The sequence below is a fragment of the Micromys minutus genome (genome assembly GCF_963924665.1).
Source record: "Micromys minutus genome assembly, chromosome: 16".
NCBI classification, from domain to species: domain Eukaryota; kingdom Metazoa; phylum Chordata; class Mammalia; order Rodentia; family Muridae; genus Micromys; species Micromys minutus.
The window spans coordinates 55,238,240-55,254,359 of NC_137985.1; the positions used below are offsets into that span (position 1 = coordinate 55,238,240).

General features: G+C 44.0%; 1 protein-coding gene across 2 annotated transcripts in view; it reads left to right on the forward strand.

Moving 5' to 3' along the window:
* Positions 1–14,521: 14,521 nt before the first annotated feature.
* IGDCC4 (immunoglobulin superfamily DCC subclass member 4) overlaps positions 14,522–16,120 on the forward strand; it is a 32,849-nt gene continuing 31,250 nt past the window's right edge. For both annotated transcript variants that reach the window (XM_080930777.1, XM_080930778.1), the window contains exon 1: positions 14,522–14,629. In XM_080930777.1, the coding sequence (XP_080786903.1) occupies positions 14,566–14,629 (64 nt within the window). In that variant the 5' untranslated portion in view covers positions 14,522–14,565. The remainder of the gene's footprint in view (positions 14,630–16,120) is intronic.

Genomic DNA, 16,120 nt, shown 5'->3' on the forward strand with positions numbered 1-16,120 from the left:
CCAAGGGTCTTTGGCCTGCTAGTAATATGCTCAGCCTCTAAGCTATACATCCAACTGAGCAATTCTGAACTTTCATGGCCACTTTGAGTTTGTCAGTGCTTCAGAACAGAGACTTTGTCTGGGTTGTGTGGCTCTCTATGGCTATGCATGAAACACCATGTGAATAAACAGGGCAAGCCAACCAGGACTGAATTAAGGTGTCTTACATATAGAAATTAGAGATAAAGATTATCTTTAAGGTAATATGCCTGCTGGAGAGATGGCTCAGTGGTTAAGAGCACTGACTGCTTTTCCATAGGACCTGAGTTCAATTCCCAGCAACCACATGGTGGCTCACAACCATCTGTAATAGAATATGATGCCCTCTTCTGGTGTGTCTGAAAAGAATGACAGTGTACTCAACATTCATTAAAAAAAAAAATCAGTTAATTAAAAAAATAAGGTAATATGGGATTGGAGAGAGACGGCTCAAAAATTAAGAGCACTGGCTGCACACAAAATTTGAACATGAACACAGACACAAATAACCAAAGCAGTTGAATAAAAAGAACAAAGCTGGAGGTACTACAATATCTGATCTCAACACAGCATAGCCATAGTAACCAGAATAGCAAAGGGTTGGCAGAACAGACACAGATGTCAACAGAATAGAGCGGAACATTGGGATCCTTTCTCATTGTGTTCTACTGAGGCTTTAAGTCAAGAAGAGGTGCTTTCCTCAGCCTGCTTACTATTACAGTTGCCTGTGGAGCTCTTAAAAAACGTGGATATCTGAGTAATTTCTATAGACTCCCTAAGTGATCTTAACACAGAGCAAGAGTAAAGAGCCTCTGAGATAGAACCATTGAAGATGTCAGTTAATCTGTTGTTTCACAGAGGAACTGAGGCTGTGCTGGGAAGTGATTATACTTCAACCATGCCTGGAAGTGGGAATGGGGAGGAGGGAGAGGAATTAGAGTGTATCTGTGGGGCTGAAGATGTGGTTTAGAGCACTGGCCCCTCTTCCAAAATACCTGAGTTAGATTGCCAGCACTCATGCAGTGGCTCACATTTTTCTTTAACTTAAGCTCCAGAACACCCTTTCCTGCCTTCTACACATATAGTAGGGATGCACATACTGCACAGATATACATGCAGGCAAAACCCACTCATACACATGAAAGTAAATAAAGCTTTTAAAAGAGGGAAAAGGAGCTCGTGCCCAGGCCTAATACCTGTCCAGTCCACCTCCACTGTAAGGAACAATGTCCTACCAAGCCATATCTCAGCAGAGCCACTTACCAAAGTAAAAGAGTCTGCATGAGCTGAGGGCTCTGGGTCTCCAGCCCTCCTCCATCCTGAGCAACTGGGCTTTCATTCTTATGTGACTGGGGGAAATAGGGCAAATGAAAACAGCCAAAACTCAAGCTGGAGGGTGGCTCAGTGAGTACAGAGATTGTTGTATGAGCATGAAGACCTGAGTTAAAATCTGAAGCACCCACATGAGCAGCCAGGTGGTTCTGAAAGAGACAGTGTCTCAGATTATAAAGTAGAAGGCCTTTAGATTGGCTCAGCCAATAAAGCTGACTGCTGCACAAGCCTGGCAAGCTGAGTTCAAGCTTCGGAACCCATGTAAAGATGTAAGGAGAGAACTAACTCTACAGGGCTGTCCTCTGACCTACACATTCACTGGGACAAGAATGCCTATGTGCACTTGTGCACCCACTGACAAACACATCACACACACACACACACACAGAGAGAGAGAGAGAGAGAGAGAGAGAGAGAGAGAGAGAGAGAGAGAGAGAGAGAGAGAGAGAGAAGCTGCATGATGTGCACCTGTAATCTTAGCACTTGGGAAGCTGAGACAGGTGGATAGTGAGTACAAGACCAGTAAACCACACAGCAAAACCATGTTCCAAAAAGCTATGTCTCTAAATCCTAGGAAAAAAAGACTACTGTGGTTATTTGTATCAAGAGTTTTGGCTTCTTTAAAAATCGAGTTATGTCATGGGAATTTTTTTTTTTTTTTTTTTTTTTTGTTTTGTTTTATTCCCAAGTGTGAGATAAGAAGCTGCTTCACAGCAGGTAATTATGATTTGCCTCATGCACTAGCAGGGGTGTGGTTTTACCACCTGAAGATAGTTTATGTTTGAGATTCTGGGGACTCTGCAGAATGTATAAATGCAGGAGCCCCTAGAGGGTTTGGGGCTATGCTGAGAAAACTGCCGCTGCTCCGGGTTGTTGCTGTTGTGGTTTAACAAAGAGAAGAAGTTAAAGATAACCTGATGAAGAAGATTGGACTTGCTAAAGGAACTCAACACCCCTAATCAGCAAGAAGTAGTCTATTTTGTTGACTGAAAGAGATCTATGACCCCTTTCCCCTCTAATCTCCTTTCTCCTCTACCTAGTGTTTGTGTGTGGGGGTGGTGGTGGTGGTAGAGATCAGGATGGAATAACATTTGGTAGATATACAAAACCCCAATAAAATAACTCAAAATAATGTCAACAGTTGTTTTACTAAATGGTTATCTCAAATTGCTTTCTAACTATCTTATGTATACGAAAATATTTGAGCTGCTTTCCATGTTGGTCAGAGAAACTTATTTTTGCTGTGGGCAGCATTTAGAGCAGAGACACATAACTGGTTTAAGTGCTGAGATATAAGAGTAACATCAGCATCCAAACTCCTTTCTCCAAGGCCCAGGGATTGTTTCAGAATGTAAGACCTGGGAAGTGCTGTTTTCTGGACATGGCATAGGGTGCACTCATAAACTCACACAGCGGTCCTTATGTGCACAAGATCAAGCCAGTTAAATCCCAGCATGGCTGTTAGAGAGAAGGCTCAGGGTTCAAGAGTCCTGTTGCTCTTCCAAAAATCACAGGTTTCATTCCCAGCACTCACATGATGGCTAATAACTGTCTGTAACTCAGCCATGTGGTTGTAATGCACACCTTTAGTCCTAGAACTGGGGGGGGGGGGCAGAAGGAGGTGGATCTCTGAGTTCCAGGGCTACATAGAAAAACTCTGTCTCAAGAAATAAACAAGCAAAAATCAAAACAAACAAAAAATTGACTGCAGTCCCATGGGATCTGACACCTTCTGACCCTCACAGGTACCAAGCATGCAAGTTGTACACAGACTTACATACAAGTTTAAAACACCCATGTAAACCCAGCTTAAACCCAGCATAGACTGGGGAAAGGCCAGTTAGTGGCTGCTGAGTAAGAGAAAGTCAGTTTTCTTTGCTCTTTACAGGTATGGCCAACAGTAGACTGCTCATTCTCCAGTAAGTGTCTTCACACTTGATTTTTTTTTTAAAGATGTATTTATTTTATTTATATGAGTACACGCTAGCTGTTTTCAGGCACACTAGAGAAGGCATCATATCCCATTATAGGTGGTTGTGAACCACCATGTGGTTGCTGGGAATTGAGCTCAGGACCTCTGGAAGAGCAGTCAGTGCTCTTAACCGCTGAGCCATCCTTCCATCTCTCCATACTTGATCTTTATGTGGTCAACAATAACTAGACTTAGTGAGTTGTTTTTTTAAAAAATGAAAAAAAAAATGAAGCTGGGAGGCAGATGTGTAAATCAAAATGCATTGTATAGGGCTGGAGAGATGGCTCGTGGGTTGAGAGCACTGACTATTCTTCCAGAAGACCCAGATTCAATTCCCAGCACCCACCATGGCAGCTCACAACTGTCAATAACTCCAGGTCCAGGGGATCCAGTGTTCTCTTCTGGTCTCCAAGGGTACCAGGTACACACATGATATATACACATATACACACAAAACACAAACACAAATTTTAAATTAAAAAAAAATGCACTGTAGCCAACACTCAGAGGCAGAGGTAATTGGATCTCTGAGTTTAAGGCCAGCCTGGTCTACAGAGCAAGTTCCAGGACAGCTAAGGCTGGACAGAAAAACACTGTCTCTAAAGTAAAAAATAGGGGAATGTCAGGGTGTGGAGGCAGGAGGGGGTGGATGGATAGGGGGGCACCCCCATAAAACAGGGGGAGGAGGGATGGGATAGGGGGTTTATGTAAGGGAAAACGGGAAAGGGGATAATATTTGAAATTGAAATAAAATATATTCAAAATAAGATTTATTTATTCTATGCATATGAGTATTTTTTCTGCATATGTGTACCACGTGTATGCTCAGAGGCCAGGAAAGAACTTTGGATTCCCTAAAACTAGAGTTACAGATGGTTGCGAGCTACAAAATGGGTGCTGGGAACCAAACCCAGATTCTCTGCAAGCACTCTCAACCACTAAGCATCTTTCCAACCTCTGTTTTGTAGATTCCTTTTCTTTTTCCCTTGTGATTTCTCATTTAGAAAAAAAATCAGAACACATCACACAAACTTCTACAGAATAACGTCAATATTCATTTTCTTTACAATCACAGTATGATTTTAGTAATAATAATATTTTTGGGTAATAATACATTGAAACCATATATTTTGTAATAAAACATAATTTAATCATTATTAATATATTAGTACTTAATATTTTAGTACTTAAATGATGGCATTTCTACCATTTTTTATTACATACAACTTTATTTTTAAAAAGAGAGCGATACATGTAAAGATTTTTAATGTAGTGTTGCTTATTAGAACTTTGCATATTGTGTAAGTCAGGTAGCAAGAATGGCAAGAGATGCAACGTTTCCAGTCACCTTGCTCTGCTTGTGACACTTCCTTAGCTGGTATTGTTTAAAGGTTTGGTAAATATACAAAGACCCAGGCATAAAGTTGGCGCATGCTGTATCCTACCACTTGCACTTACTAGTCTCACAGCCTTATGACCAAGGACCTGTGTTTGAACATCAACACATACCTGAGTTGTTTTTCTCTATTGTAATCTGAGGTTTCCCAAATTAAGTTCTAAGATGATTAGGTTTTACTCTGAGTTATTTCTAGAGAAAGAAAATATTTTAGTATGTATAAATTGTACAATAACTTTTTTGCTGTTGTACTTACTGCTAATAGTGGATTGTATAGGGTGGTGTTTTTATTTCATTTATTGTAGACAAAATAAATGAATTTAGTATTTACATTCACACTAACTGAAGTATGTCAGCACAAAGGTGGCAGCTGGTTATATTTAATTCAGTTCCTTTGAAAAGCACATCCATTCTACCATTTGTTTATAAATATATCCGCCAAACACCACACACAGTTTAAATATATATTTTGGTGAAGTTGTGGTACACCATTGTCTGTTTCAAAATGCAATCTAAAGATGCAATAAATAGATTACCTTGGTAGCTTGAAGGAAATCTTCAGTACTTACAGCTGTGTTTTGCAAGGTGATTAAGCAATATTTTTTCAAATGTGGATATTTACCTATCCATTGTCCTCTGAATAGTTGTTTTCATGTTTTCAAAGATGTGCTTCATGCTGAAGAGTCGTGTCCATTACTCTGTGCTTCCAACTATCACTGACGTTTTTTTAACCTGATTGATCTGCCAAGGATTATAGTTTGCTTTAACTTCAAAGTATTTTTATCTTCCATTTTATTTAATTTTGTTCTTTTTCCTTACAAGATAATGTTTTAGATATGTAATTGGAGAAAACCACTAGATTTCTGTCAAAAAAATGAAATGTTACTGAGTTCAAGTAACCAACTCTCCATTGAATATCAATACTGTTGATAAACTTACTAGAATGTATGTCTCAGAGGATGGTTTCTGTTAAATTTATGAAGTTACAATAACTGAATTCTAATACGGATTAAAAGCTCCACATAAAAGAAGATTTTTAAAAGCATTTTGGCATAAAACTATATGAATACATTTTGTCAGTACTTGATTTTTTTTAAAGGTTTGATAGTATGCATTAAAATCTTAGTAGTTACCATAAGCATAAAGTACATGTAAAACAAAACGTAACTTGGACATAGTCAAAGTTTTCTTGGTGTGTATAGATTAAACATAATGATTTTTAAATACCAAAAATTGCCACAAGGCTATCTTCTTAGTTATTAATGATTTAAGGTCTAGGTGTACCCCACTCTGAGTGGGTGCTATACACTTGTTGTTGCTGTGTTTTTTTTTTTTTTTTTTTTCCTAAGAAGGACTGAGGCTTCCACTTTTGGTCTTTCTTTTTTTTTTTTTTTTTTTTTTTTTTTTTTTGAGCTTCATATGATCTGTGAGTTGTTTCTTGGGTATTTAGAGCTTTCTGGGGCTAGTATCCAATTATCAGTGACTGCATATTATGTCTGTTCTTTTTTGATTGGGTTATCTCACTCAGGATGATATTCTGTAGGTACATCCATTTTCCTAGGAATTTCATAAAGTCATTGTTTCCAGTACCTGAGTAGTACTCCATTGTGAAAATGTACCACAATTTTTGTATCCATTCATCTACTGAAGGACATCTGGGTTCTTTCCAGCTTCTGGCTATTATAAATGAGGCTGCTATGAACATAGTGGAGCATGTGTCCTTATTGTATGTTGAAGCATCTTTGGGGTATATGCCCAGAAGTGGAAAAACTGGGTCTTCAGGTTATTTTGTAGATTCTTAAAGTACTAATTTAGATGACTGTTATGAGACTTTTATGTAACATAGTTTCCCTATCAGAATTATTTCATCTACATTATATATATATTCTGAATATTATATTTAAAACTTTCAACCAATTTTATTTTTGAAAAGATTTATGGGACATCCTCTTATTCATAGATTATTTCAAAGTGTGTTTGTTTAATGCTTACATATTTAAGGGTTTGTGATTTTGGTTCCTATTATTGATTTCTAACTTGAATCCATTATGTTGTAAGAGCCATTAAACATTTCATTAAGCATTAAACATTCAAAAATAAATAAAAATTCTTCTAACTAGAAAAATAAAATAAAAAATAATTAATTAAAATAAAATAAATATTAAATTGTATTGTGTATATATATAATTCTCAAAGAATAAATTAAAATATTGATAAAATAATGAGACGGGTAGTGCTAGTGCACAGCTTCAATCCCAGCACTCAGGAGGCAGAGGCAGGTGGATCTCTGTGAGTTCAAGGCTTGCCTGGACTACAGAGAAACTGAACCTCCCCCCCACCCATTTTTTGAGACCTGTTTTCTCTGTATAGCTCTTAGCTGTCATAAACTCCCTCTGTAGACCAGTCTGGCCTTAAACTCACAGAGATCTACCTCCCTCTGCCTCCCTAGTGCTAGGATTAAAGATGTCCACCACTAACATCCTGCTGGGTTTCTTAACTGCTAAGCCATCTCTCTAGCCTTTGTTTTGATTTTGTTTTTTAATGAGCACACTGTTGCTGTCTTCAGACATAACAGAAAAGGGCATCAGATCTCATTGTAGATGGTTGTGAACCAACTATGTGGTTGCTGGGAATTGAACTCAGGACTTCTGAAAGAACAGTCAGTGCTCTTAACTACTGAGCCATAACATTTGTATTTCAACAGGGATTGTATTGAATTTCTAAATCACTTTGGATAGTATGAACATTTTAACTTTTTTGACCTTGAATTTCTAGTTCTCTTGCTTTCACCTCCCTGTAAGAATTCTGGGTATCCACCACCGTGCCTGGTTTATTGTATCTGTTCTTAAATCGTTATGTTTATTTATTCATGTTGAGTATGTGTGTCTGTGTACACATGCCATAGCTAGCATGTGGAAGTCAAAGGACAGCTTGCAGGAGTCGGTTCTCTCCTTCTGTTATTTGGGTTCTGGGATCAAGCTCCGATCCTCTGGCTTGGCATGAAGTATCTTTACCCTACAAACCATATCACAAGCCCTTAATTGCTTTTTTTTTTAAACCTATAAACATACTCTGTAGATGTGCCTCAGTGATAGAGAGCTTGCCTCTCTACAAAGCCCAAGATTCAGTTCCCAGCATCGAAAGGACTTTGTGAAGGAGTTATATCTTAAGAGTCACAGAAATGTAATATTTGCTTGAGTTCCTGCTTAGTGCAAAAAGCAGGCTTTGGCTAGGTCTTGGAGATGAATCTTCATGCCCAAGGGAGAGGGGGAGCATGGGAAACAGAAGGCAACACTGGTTGTGCTCGGCTTTCATTTGCAGCTGTGATTCTGAACGACCCCTCAGCTTCCCTCTTTGGATCGTTCTGGAGTGGGTTTTCCAGACTTGCTCTGGGAGCCGCTGCAAGGCCAAACTGGAGTGCAGAAGGTGGTACTTGGCGGTGATTTGTGAAGTTGGCTGTCTGCCAGTGGTCTAACCCCACCCCCTTACAGCTTCGGGTAGGGGAGCCAGCCTAAGGCACAGCCACTGGGAGATGGCAGATGCTGGGTGGGGGAAGGACTGTGTCTCAGCCTCTGGGATCTTGAGAAAAAGGCAGGTTCTGGGCCATGAGCAAGACAAGGTTCCAGTAGCTTCCATCGTGGTGACAGGATTCTGCTTGACCTTAGCTACTCTCCTCATGATGTCTGACCCTATTATGATCTCTCAGTATGGTGCATTGCTTTGAATCAAGCATCTCTAACTGTAAGGCCCTTGGTAGAAATGACACATTTAACCTTGTGAGCAAATGACACATCTTCCTCTTGAGACTAACTGCTGATATGTGTATGTTGAGTTCCTGGATGGTGTTACTTAGACATGTGCACATCAGAGGTCAAACTCAGGAGTCAGTAGCACTTTCTACATTGTTTGAGACACAGTCTCTTATTCACCAAAGCACATGCTAGGTTAGCTCTAGTCTCAGCTTCTCATCTCGCTGCATCTGGTCCTGGGTCCTCACAAGTGCTCTATTCACTAAGCCAGTGCCCCAGCACAGCCTTGGTCAATTTGATCTTCACAGTATAATAAGGATGTTGGTTAGGTTCATTATTCTCCCAGGTTTTTGTTTTTGTTTTGTTTTTTAAGAGAAAAAAATAAATGAAATCCAGAGAAGTTGTAGTCCTTTTTCAAGTTGTAGGCCTTTGCCTTTACAGTGCAAAATAGGATGCTAGTCCTGATCCCATTGGCTTATCGGGAAACAACTGAAGATGGATCATGCCCATGGATCCAGGGATCTGAATACTATCTAAAAAATTAGATTCTCTGTCTTTCTGTCTCTATCTGTTTCCCCCTGGCCCCCATCTCTCAAAAGACTCTCAGTCTAGTAGTGGGGACAGACAGGTAAACAGAAAGTCCCAGAAGTTCCAGTGACAAGAGAGATAGCTGAGTGAACCCCTAAGAGGCAGAGGAGGAATCAATGAGGACTGTGGGCTTTGATTTAGAGACTGACCATTTTGTCTCTCTGATCCATTACCTACTGTGTGACCTTAAGCAAATGAGCTAACTTCTCTGTGCATTTATTCCTTCTTTTCATAACATTGAGCTTCACTGGTCTTGGAAACATTCCTCACATACTTGGGAGATTTCCATGAGACCATTTGAAAATAATAGAATGTTTTTGTTTTATTGATTAAAAAGTAAGATGGGCTGGAGAGATTGCTCAGTGGTTAGGAGCACTGGCTGCTCTTCCAGATGTCCTGAGTTCAATTCCCAGCAGCCACATAGTGGCTCACAACCATCTGTAATGAGATCTGATGCCCTCTTATATAAAATAAATAAGCCTTTTTTTTTTTAAGTAGACATTCTAAGAACATAATGGATGGAGAGGAGGGAGCCCATGTAGCTGTGAAGGCCCTGACTCTGTGTCAGCTAACATCTGCTGATGATTTTAAGTTTGCTGTAAAAGAGAACAGCCACTGAACTCAGGAGCCATAGAGGTCTCGTTAGGTTGCTGAAACAAAAGCAATGAAGTTCATTTTAAAGCCATCCCTTCACACGAGTACTTTACCTTCAAGGTTACCACACAGAAGGCTCCCTCTGGCCTCTGGAATTCCCAATTTCTCCTGAAATTCCACAGAAACAGTTGATGGCTGCAAACTTCCTAGACTGTTAAAGTGAATGATTTTATAATAGAAGATTGTTTCAGTATTTAGAAGAATAAAAAAATAAAATTGATATGTGTGTGTGTGTGTGACTTCATGGGTAAAGGTGCTTGCCACCAAGCCTGATGACCTGAGTTCAATCCCCTGAACAGATGGAAGGAGAGAGCTCTGCCTGCATGCCATGGTCTGTGCACCTATACACATACAGTAAACAAAGTAAATGCAACTTGATTTTATTTTAATGATTTATTTATTTTCATTTTGTGCATTGGCTTTCTGCCTGCATATATGTCTGTGTGAGGGTGTCAAATCACTTGGAGCTGAATTACACAGTTGGGAGTAGCCGTGTGGGTGCTGGGAATTTAACTTAGATCCTTCGGAGGAACAGCCAGTGCTCTTAACTATATTTTAATTTAATTTTTAAATGTAAATGAGTACTCTATTTGCATGTATACCTGCATGCCAGAAGAGGGAATTAGAACACATTACAGATAGTTGTGAGCCACCATGTGGTAGTTGGGAATTGAACTTAGGACCTCTGGAAGAACAATCCATGCTCTTAACTGCTGAGCCATCTCTCCAGCTCCTATATTTTAAAATGATAATAGACAACAACAATAATGATAAAGCATGTGCCATGTTTACTTTTAAACATGTGACCTCTTTGTACTCCCTGGTTAAAAATGTCCATCACATCCTAGCCCTCAGAGCTTCTCGAGGATGAAGCCAAAGCCCAGAGAGAGAACAGAAATCACCTAAAGCCACAGAGGCCTGACAAGAACCACATTCTACTTCACTGTTCTGAGTTTGGCTGCCCCAGGCCTGTCTACCTTCCTCTTCTCTCTTGCCTACAAGCCGTGTAGACAAGAGGTTCTCAATATGTGGGCCGTAACCCCTCTGAGAGGGTTAAGACCATTAGAAAACACAAATATTTATGTCGCAATTCACAACAGTAGCAGAATTACACAAAATTACTTATGAAATAGAAACAAGAGTAATTTTATGGTTGGGAGTCACCACAAGAACTGTATAAAAGGATTTCCAGATTAGGAACATTGAGAACCACTGTTCTAGAGACTGGATTAATACATTTTTATTTTCTCTGTTTACTTTCTGGTGAATGGTCTGCATATGCTAAGCACACACCCTGGCCCTGAGCTGCACCCCCAGTGTGGAAATGGGAATAGAGAAAAGTTAACTGACTGGTGGCTTGTGGAATTTACCTCTTTAGGCAGTCCTGTTTGTTTACACTTTCATTCCACAACTTAACTCTTCAACCGCTTTGGAAAGATGGAAATCCACCTATGCAGCCCAGCCTCTGTTGGCTTCACCCCTGCACACTTCCTGGATTCTGCATACTAGATCTTTCTAGCAAACCCTCCCTGATTCACCAAGTTTGGCGTGGGTGTCCTGACTCCATTTCCAATCAAAACTGGTGTACCACAGAGCATTATAATTGTGCTCACTAGCTCAAGCACATGTAGGGTGGGCAGGAACCTTCACCTCTATGCTCCCAACTAGAACTGTGGTACATGTGTAGACCACAGTAGATCTATCTCCTCCCCATATCTCTTTTATTTTTCTATTATTTTATTTTATTTTTATTAATCATTTTATTAATTTACATTTCAAATTATATCGCCCTTCCCTGTTACCCCCCCCACAAACCCCTACTCCACCACCCCTCCCCCATCCCCTTTGCTTCTATGAGGGTGCTCCTCCACCCACTTACCCACCCCTGCCTCACCACTCTAGCCTAACATCCCCCTATGCTGGGGCATCAAACCTTCACAGGACCAAGGGTCTCTGCTTGCAGTGATGTCAGATAAGGCTATCTTCTGTTTCATATGTACCTCCTACCCCTTTTAAATTTTATTTTATGGTGTGTGTGTGTGTGTGTGTGCGCGCACGCTTGTGCTCATGCCTCTATGAGCACCCTCATGGAGGCAAAGGGGAGGGGGGAGAGGGGTGATGGGATGGGAGTTTGTGGAGGGGTAACCAGGAAGGGGGATTTTTTTTAAAAAAACACAATTTAAAATGTTTTTAAAAATATGAAAACAAATTAAACAAAAGCAGGGAAGAAGAACAACAAGAAGAAAAGAAGCTGTAAGATATGTTCTACTTTATTTTTGCAACAGGGTGTCACATAGCCCATCCTAGGCTTGAATTCCTTATATATACCTAAGGATTTTCTCACCTCTGCTTTTTGAGTGTTGGAATCACAGCCATGTATAACCAAGCAGTGCTGGGGACAGAACCCAGAGTTTTCTCCAACAAGTGAGCTACATCTGTAGCTCCTGGAAATTTTCTTGACACTGTAGTAGGGAAAAGGAGACCTCAACTTGTGGTGGGTAAGCAAAGCTCATCAGCATCCCTGCTCTCTCCCCTCCTCCTCATTACTCGGTTACCTTCCCTCCTCCTCCTTCTCCTTCTCTTGTTCTTTGTTTCTCTTCTCAATAATGAGCATTGAACGTAGGGCCTTGTGTATATTAGCCAAGAATTCTATTTCCAAGTAACACCCCCACCCCAGTTCTGGGTAAAGGTCTTGAGGCTGGAAGAGAAGGGGTTGGTGTTGCTGGGGAGGGGGTAAGCAAGTTGAGCAGTGTAGTAAGAGGCAGGGCTTCGGTTCTGTTCTCTGAGGTGGAAGCCTGGTGAGGTTTGAGCAGAACTGTGACAGGAATTGGCTGTTGTATGGACTAAAGCACACAATGGGGAAAGGTCAGAAACAGCAAGGTGGTGAGGAGGCTCCATAACAATTCAGGTGAGAGGTGAGGAGGATGGAAAAGCAGGTGGATAGGGGTCAAAGGCAAATGTATGATTTGATTGAGATTTGAACTGCAAGGCCATGGAAGCCATTCAGCAGGTAAAGTTTCCTTGTAAGCTGAGGTCAGGTCCTAGAACCCACAGAAAAGGTGAAGGGAAATCCCAAAATCGTCCTTTGTCCTCCAGGCTTGTGCCTGTGGCAATCATGCCTGACTCCCACACAAATTACACACACACACACACACACACACACACACACACACATATTAATAGTTAATAATTCAAAATATTGGATCTGAGTTAAAGGAAAGATGTTGGTTCTAGGAACCAAGACACCACAGTCTGGAGAGGAAGGAGGGATGGGAAGATCAGGATGTAAACTGTTGAGCAGGAGCTGAGAATGCAAGTTTAAGGGAGAAGGTTCAGCCTGGAGGGATCTGTTCAGCATCACTAGTAGAAAGATGAGAGCCCATCCCAGTCTGAGGGACAGGAGATCACTTGGTTTTGAGGAAGGAGCAATCAAATGAAATGCTAATTATGGCTCTGGAATAAAATGAGGCTGAAGTAGGATAATGCCAGTTTCCCTTAAATCTGCTAAATACAGACATAGTGGGGCTTTGGCTCCATTGGCTGAGTGCATGCTTACATGTGAGGAGCCCTGGGTTCAGTCCCCGGCTATCATCAACGGGGCATAGAGGTTTACACTCAGAGGTAGAGGCAAGAGGATCAAGGTCATCTTTGACTATAAAAAACTCAGGTCCTTTGTAAGAGCAGGAAGCACTCTAGCCACTGGGCCACTTCTCTAGCCTCAAATTTGATTATATATACACATATATGTATATATGATTTATTTTTATTATTTTAAATTATATCTAATTGTGTAGGTGCAGGTGCCACAGAGGCCAGTGGTATCAGACCTCCAGGAGCTAGAGTTACAGACTGATGTGAATTAGTCACCTGTGTGGGTACTGGAACCCAAAGCTAGGTCTCTGCAAATGCAACAAGCACTCTAGCCGCTGAGCCATCTCTCCAGTCCCAAACCATAATTTTAAATAGCTGTTTGGTGTGTATTCCTCTCCCCAATCCAGCTGATAATTGATTCCCCAACTTTAGACACTGAGGCAACTAACCTGGCTAGCTCAGTTGGAAAAGAGGAAGAAGGTCTGAACAGCACACTGGAGTGGAAGGGTGGAGGGCCCAAAACCATTAGTAGGCCCTGCACCTGCTGCTTTAAGTTTCCTGTCCTTAGAACGCCCCCTTCAACCCCAATATTCCCAGTATGCAGTATGTGTGGTGGTAAGCAAGTCTTCATTGACCCTCACTGGGTTGGCTACTGAGAAATAAGGAAGGAAGCCAAGAAAGTCCCCTCAGCTTGGCATGGAAGAGGCAGTGGGGACAAAGGGCTGTGGTGTCCTCAGTGGATCTGTTGGTGCAGTCTGTGGAGAAGCTAAGCAGGATTCAGGTCAGGACGTGAGCTGGAAAAGGGCAGTGCTGGGTGAACTGGCCTCCACAGAGCCTGGAACAGAGGTGGAGGAGACCCTGAGGGAAGGTGAAACGATGAACAGTGCAGGAAACAGACCCAGAGGCTCAGGTGAAACGATGAACAGAAAGGAGCCCGAGGTGACCCGGAGAGCGGGAGGCTCCTGCGTGCTGAGTGAGCTGCAGGAGCAGGCTGGTGGCGCGCGGGCGCGAGTCCCCTCTGGTGCAGGGTGACCACACTGGCGGGGCGCCCCCGCGTGGGCCGCTAGCCCAAGATGGCGATGGAGGGGCGGGAGAGCTGGCCGCGGCCCCGGCCCCCGCGCCGGCCCCCGCTCGGGTCCGGGCCCCGGAGGCCGCGCCCCCGCCCGCGGCGCCGCGCCTCCCGGAGCCACTGACGCCCGGCGCGCCCTCCCCCCGGCGGCGGCCCAGGCGCCCGGACGAGGCGGCAGCGGCCGGAGCCCAGCCCTATGGCGCGGGCAGACACGGGCCGCGGGCTCCTGGCGCTGACCTTCTGCCTGCTGTCCGCACGCGGTAAGGGTCCGGGTGGCCGCACTCGTGAGTGGGCGTCCCCAGCGCCCGCGATGCTTGCGCGCCCGGAGCTACGGGGACTTGCCACAGGGGGTGTGTGTCCTTGCTGTGCACAGCCTGGCACCGTGCGTGTCCCTCTGCGCGTGGCCCTTGTGCTAGTGAGGTGTGCATGTGTGTGTCTCGGGGTGGGGGTGCCCTCCGGGAGAACGTGTCCACAGCGCGTGCCTAAGGCGCCAGGTAGCATCGCCAGCGCGCGGGTGGCTGCGGTGCGGGTGGCTCCAAGCTGGGCATACTTCTGCCCTGCCCGCACGCGTCTTGCGGTCGCGAGTGTGTCTGAGAGAGCAGACAGGGCGGGAGTATACGCTTACACCTCCATTTGTGTCGGGTGTGTGTATAACTGGATGGGACTGAGCTAATATTTGGCCTTGGCTTTTGGGGAGTGTCCTTGCTCTTGGTGGGGGCGGCAGTGAGAAAAACCACACTCAACTTTGCCCAATGGGTGTGGCCCCTGGGGTCAGCTAGGGAGGTGGAGGAATGAGGGGGTGTTGTGGACCCAAACCCGGGGGTTGGAGAAGAGCTGGGGGAAGGGCAGGAAACCAGTTGCTTTGCTGAACGCGTCTAACACTCGCTCGCTGGATGGGACGCGTGTCACTCCGGCCCCACCCCCAAGGGCGAATCAGGGAAGCGTGGACGAGGTCAGCAAGGCCCCGACCAGTCCCTGGGTCCTAATGTGGGGTAGGGTCATGGGTAAAGATCACAATTGTCCACACCGAAGAAAGGGCTGAGAGAGGGACCGAAGTGTCCAAGCGTGTATGCCAAAGCTGTTTCTACCATCCCCGGCCCTCTCACTCTCAATGGGGTGTGCGTTTGGGGGACAGCCCAACGGAGGTTAGGTGGTAGGGCCTGGAGGGGGATGGGCTGCCCGCTTTGTTCGATTACTTCTTGCCTTCCCTGCCGAGGGGGGAGTTAAGGATGTGTCCGGGGCGACTCGGGGAGGGACTTGGCAGTGGGGGCGGGGAGGGGGATTTTTCTCCAGCTGCTGCGGCTTTCCAGAGAGACTGGGCTAGGCCACGTGGGAGGGAGGCAGGGAGGGAGGCCGCGGTGGGGGGGGGGGGTAAGAAGCCTCCGCCTGGCCAACTCCAGGCCCATCTCCAGGAAGACAGCGGGTGGGCGAGTGCTGGAAACAGCTCGGACCCTAGCTCGCCCCTCAAGACACGCCCCTTTCCTTTCGAGACCTTGGACCCGGCTGGGAGCCTGTAGAAGCTCAGTGCTTGGGATTGGGCCGCCGAAGCGGGAGGCCCCGGAGTTGTCAGGCGCGGGGGAAATGTCAGAGAGTTGTCTGTCTTCGTGGATCCCAAAGGATTAAGGAATAGTTGCACCTCCCCTCCTCCTCCTGTTCTTTCCAAAGCTCCGGGAACGGGGAATCCTGGCTGGCAACCGCACCAGCGCTTTATTAAATGCTTCTGAGGCTTCAGGCCGGTACACCGGGGAGAG